Source organism: Microcaecilia unicolor, chromosome 8 (genome assembly GCF_901765095.1).
Source record: "Microcaecilia unicolor chromosome 8, aMicUni1.1, whole genome shotgun sequence".
NCBI classification, from domain to species: Eukaryota; Metazoa; Chordata; class Amphibia; order Gymnophiona; family Siphonopidae; genus Microcaecilia; species Microcaecilia unicolor.
In genome coordinates, this window is record NC_044038.1 from 218,252,157 (window position 1) to 218,273,628 (window position 21,472).

The 21,472-nt window shown below is 40.8% G+C and overlaps 1 protein-coding gene across 1 annotated transcript in view; it reads right to left on the reverse strand.

Moving 5' to 3' along the window:
* STAU1 (staufen double-stranded RNA binding protein 1) overlaps window positions 1-21,472 on the reverse strand; it is an 81,725-nt gene that overhangs the window by 33,699 nt on the left and 26,554 nt on the right. The window contains 4 exon segments of the mRNA XM_030213062.1: window positions 6,018-6,113; window positions 11,384-11,549; window positions 13,838-13,976; window positions 17,170-17,326. Coding sequence (XP_030068922.1) covers window positions 6,018-6,113; window positions 11,384-11,549; window positions 13,838-13,976; window positions 17,170-17,326 — 558 coding nt within the window.

Sequence of the window (21,472 nt, forward strand, 5' to 3'; positions counted from 1 at the left end):
TTCAGTTATCAGACAGCTTCAACCTACTTTAAGCATGCCACATCAGTAAAAAAAAATGCAACATAATATTTAAACATGCATAACCCAAAAGCATAATTAAAAGGAACCATTGTTAAAACATGTATTTAAATGGATGGGACTGCAAGCTAAAGAGTCATAGTAATGGAATAAACTGGACTGAAAAGTTCTGAAATTAAAAGAATGTCGTACAATTTTGAACAGTGCTCACATTTTTGTATTTTCCCATTCATTTATTTTGATAGATCGAGTTCTTTAAGAATAAATAATAAAAGCCTCTAATTCCATAATAATTCATTTTCAGACAGGACAGATGGCTGTCATGGGAAATTTAAAACATCAAATGAAAAACATGAAGTGAGAGAACATTTCTTAAAAACATAACTTTATACAAACATTTTTAGCATATTCACAATATAAGCAGCCTTTAAACTTTAAAATAATGCACTTAAAAGTGCCAGTAGCCCCAATATTAAAATATGGAGAAATGACATCTTACCCGATAATTTTCCTTCAATTAGACCTTCCCACTATTCCAGAACCTGTAGGATAGCTGTGTCCATCAACCAGCAAGTGGAGATAGAGAACTGAGAACTGAGCTGAGACATCTCTCTTGGCATCCAGTCCAGCTCCTCTGTATTTACACTGCTTGTCAGAACACACACACAACAACTTTAAACAACTCACTAAGTAACACTAACCAGATGAGCAAACATATGTAAACTTCTCTCACCTGTGGACACCTTGAGAGAACAAGAGGTATGTATGGAGGAAGCACCATGCAAGGTGACAGTCTATTTAGGGCATTACTTCACACCAACTAAACATCTTATGTCAGTGTCAATGAACAATTGGAAAATAAGAAATCTACACTATACCTAAATCTGTATCATTTATCAAACAAAAGTTTTTAGTTTCTTTTGAAATGTTAGATAAATATGTTCCAAAAGTATCCATGATGGTTACAAATTCCATAAGGCAATTATAGAGAAAGAATATAAAGTACTAAAAATACGCAAATACCAAAAACCCCAAGAACAGCTGCCTCTGGAGTAGTGGGAAGAACTAACAGAAAGAAAATTAATCAGGTAAGCCCTAATTTCTCCTTCCATTACGTAAATTCCCACTTTTCCAGAACCTATGGGATATATAAAAGCAATCCCTAGAGGGGGTGGGATCCTGGCACCACCACTCTTAGGATCAAAGCTCCAAAACTGACTTCTGAGCACGCTGCAATGTCCACCCTGTAGTGCTTGGCAAAGGTATGCAGCAGACCACATCACCGCCTTGCAAATATATGGTGGAGACAGTAAGGTGGTCTCCACCCTAGATGTCGTTTCATGCTTTGTAGAATGAGCGTGCAAGCAAATAAGCCGACACAATAGTCTCCAGCCATCTAGCAACTGTGGGCTTGGAAGCCATGAGGCCATGCCACCGTTTACCAAAAAGTACAAACAGTGCCTGATTTGTGAAACTCATTCATGACTTCCAGATATCTAATGAGGCCTGTACACACATCAAGAAGCTTCAAGGAAGAAAAATGAGACTCTTTGTCCTCTCTGCAAAAGGACAGAAGCTTCAAAGATTGGTTGAGATGAAATGCTGATATCACTTTCAAAGAAAGGAAGAAACTGTGCACAGGGAGTAACCCACCTCTGAAAAGCAAAGTAAGGGATCCTGTCAAGAGAGCACCTGAAGCTCTGAAACTCTACGTGCCAATGCAACAGCGACCAAGAACGCTGTCTATAGCATAAGCTCTTTCAAGGAGGCCTTCCAGAGTGGCTCAAAAGGATGCTTCTAAAGAGCCCAAAGGACTAAATTAAGGTTCCACTCTAAACACGGCAAGTCCCGCTCCCCTCAAGAATCAAACTATATCTGGGTGAGCTGCAAGACATGTCTTCTGTAGTCGTACCCTGAAACAGGCCAAAGCCATAATCTGAACTTACTCAGTGCCAAGCCTTTCTAAAGACCTGCTTGGAGAAACACTAGGATATGCGTGATCTGAGCAGAGAAGGGAGAAAATCCACACTCAAAACACAAGCCCTTTGTCCACCACACAGTATGGCTGTAGAGCTTTTCTGAGACAAAGTAACAATAACCAAATCAGAATAACCTTTTCGTCTCAACCAAGCCCTTACAATGGCCAAGCCGTAAGACCAAAAGAGCATGGATCCTCCACGAGCACCGGATCTTGCTTCAGTACACCAAGTACCTGCAGAAGATGGAGAGGACCCCCATCCAGAAGTCAAATCAGGTCCGCATACCACAGCCAATCTGGGGCTACAAGAAATATTCAACTGCAGTGCAACGTGATCCTTTTCAACACGCGGCCTACCTTGGGTCAAGGAGGGAAGACATATAGTTGATGTGTCTCCGGCCTGGGCTGCAGTAGGGCATTGATTCTGGTTCTTTCTGATGGCGGAAGAACTTGGGCACTTTCATATTCCTTTCATCACCATTAACTCCAGAAGTGGAGAACCCCATCGGTGCACTATCAGCTGAAAACCCTGGCTATTTTCTCATTCTCCTGTGTTCAAGGGGTGCCTGCTGAGAAACTCCACCTCCACATTCAAGGGCGCCATGATGTGAGCTGCCGATAAGCAGAGAAGATTTTTCTCTGCCCAACTCATGAGGGAGGCCACCTTCACCTCCACTGGATGACTGCGGGTCCTGCCTTGCTTGTTGATATAAGCCACCACCATTGTATTGTCAGAAGAAAACTTGGAACGTCCCGCCAGAAAAGGAGTGAAGCTGTGTAAGGGACTACACTGCCCTGAGCTCCAAGCAATTTATCGACCACTGAGACTCCTGTTCCATTCAGGTACCCTGTGCCAGATGTAATGAGATCCCTAACCCAATTTCTTGGAGTCTGTCGTCACCACCTCCCATTGTGTTATCAGAAAAGGAGTTCTAACGGTCAAATTCCTGGGTGACAACCATCACTGCATACTCCGTTTAGCAACCAATGTCCACGAAAGATGAAGGTCCTAGTTCTGTGACATTGGAGACCAGCAACTGAGAAGAGAGTCCTCTAATGGTCCCATATGAGCCCTTGCCCATGACACCACTTCCACTGCAGCCACCACTGACCCAGAACCTGGATGTAGTCCCAGAACCTGGGCCTGCCTTGACTGAGAAGACAAAACTGTTGAACCAGCTTCAAACTCCTGCATTCCATGAGGACAAAAGGTGCCTTCCATCCTTGGGAAAATGAAGTAGATGGAGTATCTGCCTTGTTCCTGTTTGGCCTGGGAACTGGAACAATGGCCAGGAATGACCTGGACCTTGACCGCCTTGGTTCCCTTTCGACAAGGAGACTGCAAGAAAAGAAGTATGACCAGGCAGGAGACCTCCAACGTAACCTTCTATAAGAATATCCAGAACCCACTGGTTTGATACGATTTTGACCCATTCCTCCAAAAATTCCTGAAGACGTCCTCCCACCTGAGGAGAAGAGTGAACCAGCCTCATATCATTGCAAAGCTCGGGAGGCATTGGGCGGTCTGGATGACAAAGGAAGACTTCCTGTTCATACAAGACTGGAATGCCTGAAAGAGGGACTTCTGACTGCTGTCTTGAAACTGAGAGCACCCTGAAGTCAGACGACCAGAAGTTTTTGGCTTATCCTTCGGCAACCATGATGGCTTAGTTTTCCCCAGTTCTCTCACCAAGTTACTGAGATCTTCTCCAAATAACCACTTGCCCCAAAAGGGCAGTTTAACTAAACATGACTGACTCTGCATCCGCTGTCCAATGCCGCAACCAGAGTTGCCGACATGCAGTGACAGCTAAAGACATACTACGGGCAAACATGCAAGTAGGCCAACCCTGCTTCCAGCTGGGCATGGCACCTGTCTTGTGCTGCTGACTTCTGTTGCCACTTCAGGCATGCTCTTGCCATAAACAAGCTGCGCACTGTCACGAGGGCGCAGAGAGACTACCTCAAAGGCTATTCCGGTAATGGAATTCAAACATGCGTGGGATAAACATAAAGGAATCCTGTTCGGAAGGAAGGGATCTTCAGAAGCTTAGCCAAGATTGGGTGGCAGAGCCGGTGGTGGGAGGCGGGGCTGATGGTTGGAGGCGTGGCTAGTGCTGGGCAGACTTCTACGGTCTGTGCCCTGAAAATGACAGATACAAATCAAGGTAAGGTATACCCAAAAAGTAGCACATATGAGTTTATCTTGTTGGGAAGACTGGATGGACCGTGCAGGTCTTTTTCTGCCGTCATCTACTATGAGAACATAAGAATAGTCATACTGGGTAAGACCAATGGTCCATCTAGCCCAGTATCCTATTTCCAACAGTGGCCAATCCAGGTCAAAGGTACCTGGCGGAAACGCAATTAGCAGCTTGCTTCAGTGAGCCTTCTAGCTTCCTAGTCTATAGGTCTTTTAGGGCAATGCCCTCTTCCACCGGCATGGTACTCTTCTTAGTCACCACAGTAATAAGAGTCCATCCTGGGAAGCTGAAATTTATTTTTCTCCTCCAGAACTAACGGGTAGAAGTGAGCCATGGCTCTTCCCACTTTCAGCTTCGCACCTGGTGAGACCCATTCTGCTGTAACACACCCTGAATGTCTAGATGATTCAGGAAGGCCTTAGAAGGACCTCCAAGCTCCCTCATGATCAACGAAGATGGAACTTCTGATGCCCAAGCAGAAGGCTCCCCATTGCAAAGCACTGCCAGTGCCTCAGGAATAAGAGTACTGAGCTCCTCTTTATGAAACAACCTTTGTACTTTCAATCATCTCCCTCCTCTAATAGCTCCTTCAACGAATAGACCTAGGCCACATTAGATAAGGATGGAGAAGCAGAGAGCCTCATCTGCCCATTCCTGGAGGTTTAAAGTTCTCTTAAAAGCTGGAAGGGAAGCGGGCCGAGAAACTGAAGCACCATACAACAACTCTGTCTCTGCTTCAGTAAATAGGCCTGGTGTATGAGCTATATAAACTTTGGAGAAAAAGATCCCGATGCAGCTGAATGCTCTGTTGGGCCCTGAGGCTGTAAAATGGCAGCTGTGTTCCATGTGTGATCAGACAGAGGCTGATCCTGCCAGTCAGCCCCGACAAAATGGCACCAGTTCCCATGCTCTCCTGCATCAAACTGCTCACCGGCCCGGTCAGAGAGCCCGAAGAACCTGACATACTCAGATGATGCATCAAATCCAAAGATGTGTTTCCACCGACCATTTCCTCTGTGTCCCGTGGGATTCCCGGCTTGCATGCACTGCAAGACACCAGACACTGGTTGGTGAGTCCAAGAGCGGGAACAACACTTAACTGCCTCCATGGGAGTTGCCACTCAACCCAACTGTCACAAGCGCAGCACAACGTGTCTCAGGAGTCAGGATCCCTCCCCTGAACCAAGTAGAACTTGCAGCCCTTCAAGAGGGTCAGAGTCAAATTTTAGTCGGACTTACCACTGCCAGCTGCTCCTCAAAAGCTCATAGTCTCCACAAGTCTTACTAAAGATGACAAAGGCTCAGGACTGATACTCTGCCCCATGCTCTCCAACAAACCTCTTTCCTTCTCCTTTTTTTTTTTTCAGGTTGTCGTGCGGAAAAAGGAGAGCTCCATAGGGAAGAGGTGAAGGGAGGGGCACAAGAGACAGGGATCTGAAGACCTCCAGATATGACTCTGCAGACTCAAGCCACCTGCAAATCTCAACTGGAGGCCAGTTGACCAACTGGTCAGAAGCAGAGGCTGAGAAGCGTGTCCATCCACCTGCTGGAGATAAAAAATACTAAGGAACTGGACTGGATGCTAAGACAGATATCTCTCAGCTCAGTTTTCAATTCTTTATCTCCACTTGCTGGTTGATAGACACAACCATCCCACAGGTTCTGGAATAGTGGGAAGCTACGTAATGGAAATAAAAAGTCCCCATAAATTAACCAAAAGCATGCACTTTCCTGGGACAGTTTCCTATTATGTAGATTTTTTTATTTTACATACACATCGCTGGTCATCAATTCTAAGGCTAAAAACAAAAATATACCTCAAAATTCACAGGCAAGTTCCTTTTAAGTGCAATCTCAAACACCTGGCTTATTTCAGATTTGTTGAGATTATCATCGGGCTCTCTTCCGTTAACCTTTGAAATAAAAATAAAAAGGAAATTTTCAACTCTTTTTAAATATAGAAGTCAGCAAGTGTCTGTTGGAGATGCAAGGACAGTAAAAGATTTTTTGTTTTTAAATGGCTGTGCAATGATGTATTTCACGTCACACAATTTAAGAACAGTGGTGTTCATTTTCAAAAGAGAAGAACATCTCAAGAGGAGATGGACTTTTTTTTTTTTTTTTTTTTTAGCAAAAATGTCCAAGTCGTGATTTTTGAAACTCATATTTGAGGTGTTTTTCTCTTCAGGTTTGTCTAAAATCACAAGGGGGTGTGTTCTGGGTGGGCCCAGAATTTGGACCTTTTCAGCAATAAAAAAAAAAAAAGATAAAAATGTCTAGGGCAAAAATTGGGCCCTTTTTATCTGGACCTGTTTCAATTATGACCAGGTCAGAAAAAAGTGCCTTAACTAGTTGACCACTGGACGGATTAAGGCATGACCACCACCCCCGCCTCCCTAAGATGTGACAGTACATACCAGGCTCTACAACAGCATCAGAAATTATGGCCATTCCTATTACAGCAGCAACCTGGTCCCAGAAGTAGCCTAGTGGTCAGTGCAGTGGATTATAGAGAGAGGGACCCAGGTCCAAATCCTATTCTAACTAGAATACTTGTTGTGAAAATTGTGAGCCCTCCAAAAATTGTAGACTGTACACCGCTCTGCTCAGACAGGTACAGCAGTCTAGCAAGTATAAATAAACTATAAACTACACACTGTACCTATACAAAGGAGACACTTGAAGGCTTCAGGTCTATTGTAGTGGTGTCCAGTTAGTAACAGTGGGGTTTTTTTTTTAAGTTTCTGGAGGGCTTAAAATACAAAATTATAGTGTTAAGGTGGGATTTGCACCTAGGACCTTTCACGTGAAGTCCACGGCTGCTCCACTGCTCTGCTAGGATGTTTGTGTGGCCAGTCTATTAAGAATGCTGGACCCCAGACATCCCAATGGCTTGTTTTTGTGTTTTTCTCTAGGACATATATTTTTTTTAATGGTACCTAGAAAGCAGTGAACAAAAAAACATCTACAAAATAGTGATTTTTGAAACAAAAAGTTAGACCTTTTTCCAGTTCGAAAATTGCCATGTTCAGGATGACATTTCTAGACATTTTCAGCAAAACATCTACAATCTGACTTGGATGTCATATCGAAAATGCCCCTCCATGCCATTAGATCGAGACCATTGCTATACCTTGTTTTAATTTTAAGTCCATGTACATATGCAGCTACCCTAGAGAGTAAATAATCCCCCGATTGACTGATAATGGCTTCATCTTGGGATGAGTATTCTAATTATATTTAACTAAACTAACTTTATTATAGTTAAATTACTAATACAAAGTATGAAAAAAATTGAACAAAAATTGCATAAAATGTTATACTAAAGGACAGATGAGGAGGTGGGTGCATAAATCTTGCTGGTTCAAATGTTATATTCAGTAAGTGGAACCGCTGAGGTCCATGGTATATTTGAACTATACTGGAAGTAATTTGTGTACTGGATTAGCAAAGACTTCTTGAAAGATTGCTGCAGTTGCATTTTGGTACTACCCTAGAGGGAACTTTTTTTTTTTTTTATACAAAGCTGTGCCCGAGACTCCCATGGATCACACACTTCAGATATCATAAAAAAGGAATCAAATCAATATTTATAGACCGAAATGCTTCCCCCCCCCCCCCCCCCCCAGAATTTATCATCTGCTTTTCAAGACAGTTTGACTTTAAAATGAAAGGAAAATAATTCACATGTGAGTGACTATTTCTGATTTTTCAACATTTTACCAAAGGTAGCTCTACAATACACACCCTTTGTCATCACACACATTAACATATATAATCATACTGCAATAGCAATACCATATTTTTTTTGTTTCCTTTTGGCTGTTGTATTGTAAATCTTCCCATTCATTAATAAGAGTTACAAAAAAAACAAGAACAAAGAACATTTATAGTACTTCTATACTACCTCTCTATTCAAGGAACATTAAATGGTTTACAAGATTAAAACACACCAATAAAAATTATAAACAAGCAAACATTCCCCAGAACCTGATGGAGAAGAGTCAAAATTCATACCCAGCAAGACTATCACTCCAACAGACAAAACTCATAGATCAGTCTACTACCCCATATTCAATTCAATCCAACAGCCTTAGAAAACAGGAAAAAAAGCATTCAGAGGTGACAAGAGTGTCCAAGGTTAAAGGAACTTAATAACTGTTTCAGCAACTTTCACAAAAAAGTAATTTTCATAAGTACAAAACTGGCCAGACTAGTCTTTCCACATTTTTTTTTTTTTTTAGGAATAAACTAAGATAACCGAGGTTTCATTTAAACTGAACAGGAGCTTTTTTTTAGAATTAATGCACCCTGATTGGTTATATCCAACTACAGAGAAGTATAGTACAAGGGTAATTTTATAAACCATTTTTGTGCAAATATTCTGCTTTATACAGGTAGAGTAAAATATTATGTGGGCCTTGACTATTTTTTTTCAAATTTAGGAGCCAGTAGCTGAGACCTATCTCCCCCCCCCCCCCCCCCCACCTCAAATACCACTGTCTTGTCTCCACTGAAATGATGGGGACAGGGGGGATCTGAGGTCTACTACTACTACTATTTAGCATTTCTATAGCGCTACAAGGCATACGCAGCGCTGCACAAACATAGAAGACAGTCCCTGCTCAAAGAGCTTACAATCTAATAAGGTCTACTGCATCTCTTCTTCAACCTTATTTACTAAGGCTGTTTTCCCATGCAATTTTCAAAGGAAACCAAACCTTAGTAAATATGACCTTTGCATATTGATTGCTTAATTCTATTATGCCACCCATGTTCTTTATGTAATACTAATTGTATCTTTTACTCTGTAATGGTGACTGCCGTGACAGAACAATGTTAGCCACATTGAGCCTGCAAAGTGGTGGGAAAATGTGGGATACAAATGCAACAAGTAAATAAATAAATCATGTCCTTAATGTACCTCCAAATAGCACTGGCAGAAGTACATCGCTAGAAACCCCCTTCCCCATCCAGTCCCCCTCCCTCCCCCAACCCTGTCGCCACAGTTTCTCTTTTAGCCCATTCTACACCACCAGACTTCCTCCACTATCCGCATCACCTGCCACCTCCCTTATATTGGCTGCTATTCCCCCTTCCACCCCAGACTTGTCCTCCCTATCCAGATAACCCTCACCCCCCAGCGAGCCAGTGTCTCTCCACTCCCCCAAGCCTGTACCCCAGCAAAGTAGTCAGCCTCCAACCCCCTTAAGCCTGTATCCCAAGCTAAGCAGTCAGCTTCCACCCCACTGCCAAGTCTGTACCCCAGTGAGCCAGTCAGCCGCCAACCCTAGTCCAGCAAGGCAGACAGCCTTGCCCCTCCTCTGCTAGGTGAATATTTTCATAAAAATTAACACAGAAACATGACGGCAGATAAAGGCCGTATGACCCAGCCTGTCTGCCCATCCTCTGTAACCCCTAACTCTTCCTTTTCCTAAGCGATCCCACGTTCTTATCCCACGCCTCCTTAAATTCTAACACAGTCCTTGACTCCACAACCTCCACTGGGAGGCCATTCCACGCTTCCACCACCATTTCTGTGAAATAATACTTTCTTAGATTACTCCTAAGCCTATTCCCGCTTAACTTCATCGTATGCCCCCTCGTTCCAGAGTTTTCCTTCAGTTGAAAAAGGCTCATTTCCTGTACATTGATGCCCTTGAGATATTTAAACGTCTCCTCTCTCCTTCCTCTCTTCCAGCATATACATGTTGAGGTTCATAAGCCTGTCCCTATATTTTTTGTGTTCAAGACCGCTTACTAATTTTGTAACTGCCCTCTGGACCAACTCCATCCTGTTTATATCTTTCCGTAGGTGTTAATAAATCCCAACAAGCAAAAATCCCTTACCTGTCTGTAGCCGCCACCAGGTGTTGAAACTTTCTCTTCTGCATACCATGCAGCTCTGTGCAAGTCCTAGCCATGATGTACAGAAACTCATGCAGGTCTCGCAAAACGCAAGACCAACGCTAGAGTTCCTGAATTGCATGGACCAGACTTACTCAGAGCTCTGGTGGCCTTTGCAGCAGTTTTCAACAACAACATCAAGATAAAACTACCACACACTTAAAAAGGGGCACCAAAATCCCAGGCCCTGGAGACAATTTCTAGTCACCACAGCAACCTGGAGCCTGGGATTAGTCAATCCCTGAAATTAAGTCACAGCTAAAAGGTATGCGCAGTGCTCAGGGCAAAGTTTGAGCACAGTCTGCAATTTATACATGCATTTTATATTGTTTGAAGAAGCAGAATAACATTGATGTTTTCAATCTTGACAAATTCTGCAGGATTCGCTAGTATTTCATAAAGAGAGGCCTGTGTGTCTTTATAAATATGCTAAAAATATGTAATTTCTTGTCCTATTAACACAGGTGGCCTGATACAAAGTTATCCCTATATGATACAACTGACAGGTAAAACACTTGCGACTTCTCTGCACCTGGTGGCAAGAAACCAACGCATGTTACAGATAAGCAGTGGATAAGAGCTCTGAGGAACATCCACTTACTGAGCTGTCATTCATCTCATAACACTAACAGTGGTGGGCATCTCTGGTCCTCAAATGCCACAAGCCAGCTGGAGGTCACAATACCCAGAAGAAATATCTATGATGTGCATCTGCACATCATGGAGGCAGTGCAGCATATATACTTAAAGGACTCTATTTCAACATGACAACTTTCAAATCGCACATTCTAAGGGATGAAAACAAATATGGTAAAGTAAACACAGCATTGTCAACTGCAAAAGATGACCATTCACCCAAAAGACATGTTGTAACAGGTAGCTAACATCTGAAAAACAACTTTCAAAATTGCATTTTAATTTTTATGTTACCTCTGTCTCCTTGTCCTACTGCTGAAATGACATCACAACACCTTTTTGAATGTACATGATAGGACACTATAAACAAAAACAAAGCAAACTGTCTACCACATAGTTACTTCAACAGCTAACAAGTCGTCCCTGGTGAACTATAAAAATAAGTGGAAAAAAAATAAAATTTGATATTTTATCTAAACCCCTGACCTCACTCTTTAAATTCCATTTTTCTGCTGAAAATGTGCGACCTACTGAGCAGTCTCCATTTCAAGGACTCTGGAGGAACTTACAAGTAAGTCAATGGATAAGTGTGTTCTCCACATTACTCCTAAACTAAGGGATTATATGACAGCGTTCTTACCTCTGGTTTGTCAGGCAGGGGCTCATTCTGCAGTATTTTCAGTGCTTTAGCAGCTGCATCATGCTTTGCAGCCTGCCTTGTCCTTCCTTTTCCATGAAACAGCTGTCCCCCAATAGACAGTTCAACTTGATAAAGTACTGGTCCAACAGGAAATGGATAAAAATACCTGAAATTAAAATCGTGTATCAATAATAAAAAGCAGCAAAACAAAACATCACTGAATTGTCACTTCAGTCACATGTGCCAATATAATTTTAAACATTTTTAACCTGTTTGCTTGCCCTCTGATGGGAATCAGCAATTTTAAATAGTGTACACAAAGCATTTGCAATGATTTTTTAACCACCAACACTAAGAAATTTATTTTGTATTCATTATAAAGCAGATTCTATTTCAACAACAATTTGTGAGCCTTTCTTACTAGCGTTATTTTCCACCCTCTCTAGTACTACTACCTATTACAACCATAGTTACTCCACCACCCCAGGTCTGATCACTAAAGTGTTGCTGTTGTGATGGAATGCCCTCTTACCCTCTCTCTCAATGGAGCTATGTCTCTAAGGCATCTGCAGCCCTGTCCAGCCTAAGAAGGAAGTGTACAAGTCAAGCTTAGGATATTAAATCCAGGCTTCCTACATGGCAGGGTATTGTGCATTTGCTGAATTATAAAACTGCCTCTATATAAGCTGTTAAATGTAGTCAAGTAAATGCACAAACTGAGACAGCATTCAGCTTTGCTTTTGCTTTTTTGCATTTTAATTTACATCCCAAGCAAGAGAAAAAGAAAATAAAGAAAAACAAATAGACATAAGGAATAAAAATAAACAAAAATTTAGCCCATGTTAAGGAGAGAAAGACAAAAAAATAGAAATAAATCAGAGACCCTTTATTGCCTCTTCATTGCACCTGCTTACAAATTCAAAACTCCCCTGAGCATCCATTCTAACTCCAAATTTATAAAAAAGAAATTTCTCCAGATGGGTAGGATCCGTGAAAAGTATACATGTCACTGATACTGCAGGATACATTTAAAGGAGAACCATAAAAAAAAAGTAACCCTGATCTCTAAAACCCAGGGCTTCAACTGCAGAAATAACTTGCTGCGCATTTGAGTGGCACATGATTTATCAAGGAACACCAATACCTTCTAAAGGCAAAACATAACATCTCTTTATTCTATCCAACCTACATAAAGGAGATGAAAAAAATGTCTGTCCATCCATATATCTGGTGACAAAATAACTGATGGAATGGGACCAGTTCAAAAATGGATCAGGTTAGACCAGGGCAGAGATTCCAAAGAAATAAAGCACCCCAAATAAACATCCCAAGTGCATTTCTAAGGGAGAAGCAGTTACAGCAGCTACATCAGACACCGATTTATTGCAACATAGCAGTTAAGAAATATCTCCTTTCAAAACTGCCATCTTATCTCCTCTCACAGTCACAGAGCCAAAACATAAAGGGATTAAACATTATTACAAAGCAAGCTTCCCCTCACCACACTTCTAAGCCATTATTCCTGATGGACTGGATCTTAATGATTCAGATCTCTCTTTTATTTTCTTTGTTGTAAATTTTGAGGAACCTTGGCCTTGTAAGTGAACTATATAGCTTTCTTACTGGTTGCTATGTATAGTGACATCTAGTGATCAAACCATGTAGTGGTGGTGAAGCTGCAAACTAAAAAAGGAAAACAGAGTCCTCACAGATAATCACATATAGCAGTGCAGCGAGGGTAATCCAAAAAGGCCATAGAGCCTAGGATGTCAGAAATAAAGTGAAGTTTATTCAAAGCAATGAAATCTAGCTGATTTACTGCCATTTCAGAAGCTAGAGACACAAGAGATTCAGCAATATGGACAGACATCTCCATCTCGAAGGAGGTATGCCTGGGCTGGGCCAGGATATTGATTCCTGACGTAGGCAATTTGCCAAAACACGGCCAAACTGAGCCTGGTTCCTCCAGTTTTGTGACTTATAGTTGATCCCTATTCCATGTGTTTTGATGAATAAACTTTAGTTTATTTCTAACATGCTTGGCTCTTTTACCTGTTGCCATGGGACAGCAGTACCCTGTGATTAAGCTGTCAAATCCATCCCTTGAAATCTGCTGACAGTGACATCTAATGGTGAAAAAGTATCTCAATTGGTTTCAATATTCTTTACAAAACAAAGAAATGTTTAAGTACTGCTCCATTCAAACCTATCTGCTTCAGGTCAGAGGCCGCACACAGGGGCAATGTGAATAGAAAGGTAAACATGCAAAGGAATTGCTTCCAACACCATTAGCTTTACTCCACATGCATTTTCCATTTCTTACACTGTGCAATATTTTGACTTCAAATTCAAATGTCACTGTAACATAGCTAATATTTATGATACATTTTACCTTTAACTAAAATGGACTATTTAGTGCGTTTTCAAAAGCCTAATACATGATACAGTACATACCGTGGAGGATAAGCACTGCCTCTCATATTATAATTGTACGTTGATCGCATCCCAGTGTATGGATCAATAGGTTTGTATAAGGGTTTCTTGCCAAGCTTCATGCAAAGTGCATTTAACTCCACTGTAGGTGTTACACTATCTGTAAATGGACATAGTTCGTTACTTTAACATTTGACATGGTTACAGAACAGCCTTCAATAACAAGATTTCCGTGAATATAGATTGTTTCATAGTATTCTATAGCAGGTGTCTAAGTGAAGTTTCAGATTTTATTTTTCTCAGGGACTTGAGCTACTTGGAAACAAATGTATTAAAGTTATAGGTGTGCTAACACATTAATATACAGCACTGAAAAAGTTCCAAGGATATTACCTGGAAGAAGCAAAGCTGGGGCAGAACACCTTACTTACAGAAAGTGGAATACCTGCCTCATGGGTACAACACCAGGGCTGTGAACCAAGAAAGCCACAGTTCAAATCTTACTGATGCTCCTTGTGACCTGGGGCAAATTACTTCACCCTCTATTACTTCAGGTACAAACTTATGCCCTCACTTAATAACCTGTAGTAACGCAAGTTACATCACATTTAACAAACCTCCTTATTCTCAAAGGGGCCTATTTACTAACCAAGGGGCCCTTTTACTAAGCTACAGTACCTGCGGTGGTGGCCGTTTTTGCCATGCCAGGGCCCATTTTACCGCAGTGGGTGAAAATAACCAAAAATGAAATGGCTGCGTGGTAAGTTTGCACGCAGCCATTTCGGAGCAAGGGGAAGCATTTACTGCCACCCACTGAGGTGGTGGTAAGGCCCCCCCCCCCCCCCTGCTAACCTGGTGCTAATTGGGCCCAATTACTGCTGGGTAAACCCTAGAGAAATATTTTTTTCAGTACTTCCACTAGCGCCAGAAATGGTGCATGCTGGGGGTGGAACTCACACCGGCACCTACATTGGGCTGATGGTAGTTCTGGGCTGCCATGTGGCAACCCCCAAGTGCATAATTTGCATTAATGAGTATTAAAATGTTAACAGCGCAATATTAAACAAAGCCCTTAAACTAAGTCCTCTAAGGCAGGGAAATACCTAACGCACATGAAAGTAACTCATCTTGAGTTGTAGTTCAATGAAAAGTCTACTAAATGATCCCCCTAATTTGGGGACTAAGATTGGATGATTTCTTTTTTTTTTTTCTATTTTGTTGAAATGTTTTGTAATGCTGTTTCTAGGGATGTTATCCATACTTTCTGACGAAAGTATTATTGCTTGCAAATTTGTTGAAACACTTAATAAAGAGAAAGTTAAAACAAATCTCATCAAAAAATGGAAGAAAAAAAAAAAGTACTCCACTTTGATGTGATGTGAATTGTGTGGTTATTACACCATCATACCTCTTTTCAGGTCAGCAACTAAGTTTAGTTGCTACTTGCTGCTAATTTCCTTGGGAGAATTTTTTGTTAGAACATTATCACAGCATGTTCATTTTGTCTCTAGATCAAGGGTCATGCATTTGATATACCACCTTTCTATAGTACAACCAAAGCAGTTTACATTTATTATAGGCTGGTACTTTCTCTGTCCCTAGCAGGCTCACAATCTAAGTTTTTGTATTTGGGGCAATGGAGGGAGTGGCAAATGCATGAATTATTTCTTCCCTTACCTATGCTGCTCCATATCCATTTCTGATCAGCAACAACTAAAGAGAGCTGCCACAGCATATATAAGGGAAGAAATAATCCATTCATTTGCCGCTTTAGTACACAATCAAAAAACTGAACCCTAAGTTTGGAGTCATCTGTAAAAGCTATACTACAGTCTAAACATATTATTTTATTTGTATCCCGCACTTTCCCACTAAAAGCAGGCTCAATGCAGCTTACATAGTATTAGGTGTACACACTGAAGCAGTTTACAGTACTCAGACTCACTAGTTCATGTAGGAAAACTGTATGATGCTAAGCCGTGTGAAATATTTCCTTATTTTCATCATTAAGTCAATACCAGAAATACATTCTACAAAAGGGGCTGGACTTCTCTGTAGGGACACCCCAAACAGGGTTGGCCCTTGGGGAACTATCAGCCTACTGTTTCTCTAGGTAGGCAGTATTCAGTTTTCGGGGGGGGGGGGGGGGGGGGAGCGTATTGCATGCATTTGCAACAATTAGTGAATTTTAGATGTCTATGTTGTGCAGCCCAGGTCAATCTTTCCCTAGAGGAAGATTTACATGGATTTTACAGCTACTAAAATGGTCAGTGGTCTTAGTCATAAAGCGTATGAGGGGACAGGCTTAATCTCAGTTTTTAAACTCCGGAAGAAAGGTGGGAGAGGGTAGATAAAATCAAGACATTTAAATACCTCCGCAGCATAAATGTACAGGATGTGTCTCTTTATTTATTTATTTAAAATTTTTTATTTATAACCATTTAAATTTTTACAAGCGATAAAACAACTTGCTGGAAATACAGAAAAAGTCATATATAGGAATTATTTCAGTCAGGTAATTCTATTCTCTTCCTTAGACCACTAAATAGGGAGAGTGAAACAAGACAAGGAGATCAATTAAACAGTAAACAGAAAAAAAACCCATAGTATTAAACCTGATTATCCCCAGATATTACTCGTCTAATTCATTATTCCACATTGATCGTCTGGTTGGCTTCTTCAAGGCCAATACGGTGTATAGTCAAATCATTTCATTGAAAACATACTTATTGTCCAATATTAGTTAGAAATAATACATCTGATTACATTCTCTCTCTTTTAAAAACCAGAATTTATTTAACAATACATATACTTAAGTCTCTAATTCAAATCCCACTGATTAAAGTAATCCCAGTTTTCACAGGCTTCACTCCTTTTAAAGTAATAATTGAGGAAATATTTCTGAGTAAACCGTGAGTCTCTTTAAACTGAAAGGAAGCTCTGGAATGAGGGGGCACAGAATGAAGCTGAAATGTGACAGAAGCAGGAGTAAACTGAGGAAAAACATCTGCACAGAAAGTGTGTTGAATTAATGGAATGGCCTCCCAGTGGAGGTGGTGGAGATGAACACCATCTGAATTCAAGAAAGCTTACAAGGGAGAGGAAAGAATAGCAGATAGCAAGGATGGGCAGACTGGATAGACCATATGTTCTGTATCTGCCTTCATTTTTCTCTGTTTCTTCGTTTGAATGTTTTGTATAAATTGTACTTAATCTGTATTTATATATGTTGTAAGCTGCTTTGTGTGGTCCTATAGAACAGTAAAAGCAGCATGGTAAGTAAGATTAGACAAGTCAATTTCTGTGCAAGTTAAAACATCTGTTATATCGTAGTTTATATAAATTGAATTTACCTGGATTCTTTCCTTCACCACGAGAGGGACGAGCCGTGGGTCTGGGGAATTTTGTCCCTTCCAAGGCCTTGGCAGCTGCTGCATGTTGGGCTTTTTTAATACTTGTTCCTTCAGCTTCCCAGTGCTGGTCTCCAAGTGTCAGCTGTACTGTGAACACCTACAAAAGTCACCAGTTGTAGGTTGCTCTTAAAATGAGAAGTCTCATTAATTTGTTAACACTAGAATACATTAAGAATTTGAGTGCAAGTGTAAAATTACATGAAAAGCACACACAGTATTAAAGATGTGACCAGCTAAATCTATTCAAAAGAAATAAAGAAACTTCATAGGGTATTTCAGTTATTTTGTCTTCTGTTCAAGACTTATTACACTGGCTGATTAGGTTATGTTTTGCTAAAAGATATTTGAAGTTTAAAAAACAAGGTCACTTAGTCCAGACATACCTGGCACATTACCCAGGCAGTAATATGTCAAAGTCAAACATTTTTTTGGGAGACTTATCATTTACCTAAGAGCATTTTTCACCAGAAGAAAATGCAATCAACCCAGATGGCATTCAAGTAAAATCCTTATCACATAAAGAAAAATTGTTTTCCCCTCTCAGAGCCAGAGGGCTTGGTCCTTATCTTTATTTTTTTAAGACATTGCTGACTAGTCCTCAATACTACAAGTGTGATTCTCTAAAAACCACATTTAATCCATCTGCAGTATTCTGCAACTGCTCCCTATCCTGCTCCCAACAGCTTCAGATGAATTGGTAAAAACTACCATTCATGCAATGCCTTTTCACTAGTGTCTATGGACACTCAATAGCAACTTATTTCATTCAGAATGAAGAAAATACATGCTAATCAATGCAAGGAAAACCTACGCATCAATTATGTAAGGAAAAGTAACAGACTTCCTAAAAAAAAAAACGGAGAAGAAAGCTTTCAACTCATTTATGTGTGTGTAATAACTAGGGATAACATCTTAACTAGGGTGATATATATATATATATATACACACACACACATATACACACACACACACACACACACACACACACATATACACACACACACACACATATATATACACACACACACACATATATACACACACACACACACATATATATATACACACACACACATATATATATACACACACACACACATATATACACACACACACACATATATACACACACACACACATATATATACACACACACACATATATATATACACACACACACACATATATATACACACACACACATATATATACACACACACACATATATATACACACACACACACACACACACACATATATATACACACACACACACACACACATATATACACACACACACACACACACACATACATATATATACACACACACACACACATATATATATACACACACACACATATATATACACACACACACATATATATATATATACACACACACACACACATATATATATACACACACACATATAGTGCACTCTATTTAAGTGCATGTCGGATACGCGCATGCTCTGTTTAACTGCATGCCGTACTTCGGTCCCGTTTTTGGCGCCATTAATTTCTATGGGGACAAACTTCGGTTTAGCGCACCACTGATAAGTGCAAGATTTGCTTATATGCATGGTTTAAGACCGCTCCTCTGCAGGAAAGACTCCTAATAAGTGCACGCACGGAATATGGAAGCCGATTGGCACGTGACAAAGGGGCAGTAAATTTGAAATCTCATTCGTTAACTGCCACAGGCAGAATAAGCGAAAGAAAGCTGTTAGAGTGTACACTGGAGTTGTCGTCGTCATCGTCGTTGCGCAACTGTAAGACTTTAACACTGGCTGAACGAATAGAAGTTCTTAAAAAATTAGAAAGCAAACAAAGTCAAGCATCTATTGCTAAAGAATATGGTGTCAATCCCAGTCAAATTTCACGTATCTTGAAGTAGAAAGATCAGCTTCTGGAAGACTGGCAAAACAATACAAATCCACACAGGAAACGAAAACGGGCGGGAAAAGCTGAGGATGTAGAAGATGCTCTTCTTCGGTGGTTTTCTCAAGTCAGGAGCAGACAGTTTCCTGGCAGTGGTCCACTGCTTATGGAGAAAGCTAATCAGCTAGCTGAAAGTCTTGGACTAACTGAATTCAAAGCCACTGCTGGATGGTTGGAAAGATGGAAGGAGAGGAACAACATAAAATTCAAGAAACAGCATGGTGAAAAACAAGACGCTGATGACTTCGCTGCTAAAAATTGGGTTGCTTCAGTTCTTCCTACCATCTTGAACGAGTTTGCACTCCATGACATTTTCAATGCTGATGAAAACGGTCTCTACTGGCGAGCGATTCCTGATGGAACACTTGCATTCAAACAAGCCGAAACTACAGGAAGTAAAATGTCGAAGGACTGACTGACGATCCTCCTTTGCTACAATATGGATGGGAGTGAGAAGTTGGAACCACTCGTCACTGGAAAGAGCAAACAGCCCCGTTGCCTCAAGAATGTTAAGCAACTTCCTGTGTCATACGAGGCTAACGCAAATTCATGGATAACTGGGGAAATTTGGAAGCAGTGGCTAAAGAAGTTAGACACTAGAATGCGGGCACAAAAGCGTCAGATTTTGTTGCTTTGTGATAATAGTGCTGCACACAGGGATGATGTCAGGCTGTCTAACATCAAGTTGGTCTTCCAATCCTGCCACAACACACTACCTCTCTGATCCAACCTATGGATCAGGGCATAATAGCCAATTTCAAACAACATTATCGGGCTCTTGTGCTACGTCGTCTGATGAGCGTTATGGATGACCAGACTAGCAAGGATAAACGTGCTGTTGAACTGACTCGTAATCTATCACTGTTGGATTCCCTACATATGCAGAAAGAAGCCTAGAATCTTGTTACACAGGCAACCATTGTGAACTGCTACAAGCGGACAAGCTTTGTTAAGGATGTGGAGAGGGACAAAAGAGATGTAGCTGTTGCAAACGCGTTAGATGAACAGGCTATTGACATCCCAGCTGGTGTTACTGAACAGGAGTTTCATCACTACGTAGATGTTGATTACGATCTACAAACAACTGACGACAGCACTGATGTCAAGATATGCGCCTACACGCAGGCAACGGCTGATGATGAAACAGATGATGAAATGAGCAACGAGGCACATGCTGACGAAATTCAACAACCTCCTGTCACTTTTGCAAGAGCGCTGGAGAGTCTCAACACCATGCGGGCCTATCTGGAGGCCACTGGATATCAGTGCTATGACAGTTTTTATCGTCTGGAAGACTAGTCTATGGAACTCACAGACACAATAGTGTACAGAGGACTATCACTGATTACTTCAAGTAAGCCTAACGTCAGTTAACGGAGACTGTATAACGTCAGTTAACGGAGACTGTATAATGTACGTATAATAAACAGTACTGTACATTTTTATCAGATGTCAAGATTCTTTGGGTCACAACGGTTAAGTGCACGCTCCGGTTAACTGCATGTATTTCTCTGGTCCCTGACCCCATGCACTTAAGCGAATTGCACTGTGTGTGCGTGTATTATGGCCTAGTTAGTCTAAAATTCACTTAGGTCAGAACATTATATTACAATCTGTCTTGTATTCCGCTACTACCCAATGACCACAAACAAGAAAAACTAGGTAACACACATCTAAGACCATAAAACAAAATTAAAAATTAAAACTTCAACTAAAATTTAGATTACATCACTTTAGAAGTGACATTCCCAAAAAAGAATAGCTTTTATCATTTTCCTAAATAGCATAAAATTATACTCTGTTCTCAGGATACCCACATTCAGTTGGATTTTCAGGGCACTCGATGAATATGCATGAGAGAGATCTGCATGTGTAGCCTCCATTTTATGCAAATCTCTCTTATATATTCATTGAGGCACTAACACTGCTATATAATCTTCTGGAACACTATATAGTTTTTTTTTGGCTTGCATGTTACCCTATTACATTTCAATTGCCTTACTAGGAAATAACTCCAGGAGCAGTATCTTAAGACAGGCTCAGCAAGGAGTTAGAGCATTACTGCTTGTGAAGAAAAGCGTTGACTTTTTCTTATGCTCAATAAAAACTGAATGTGTGTAAAACAACAACAAAAGTTACTGGTACATTGTAACCATCAAAACTGACCACTAGTAGTACTTCCATAAAATGCCATGTCTGTTGAAAAGACAGAAAGGAAAAAAAAAAACCCCTAAGAAAGCAGCAAAAATCTTGGGAACAGGAGTCGTCTAACTCTACTCACTCATATACAGAGCACTCTC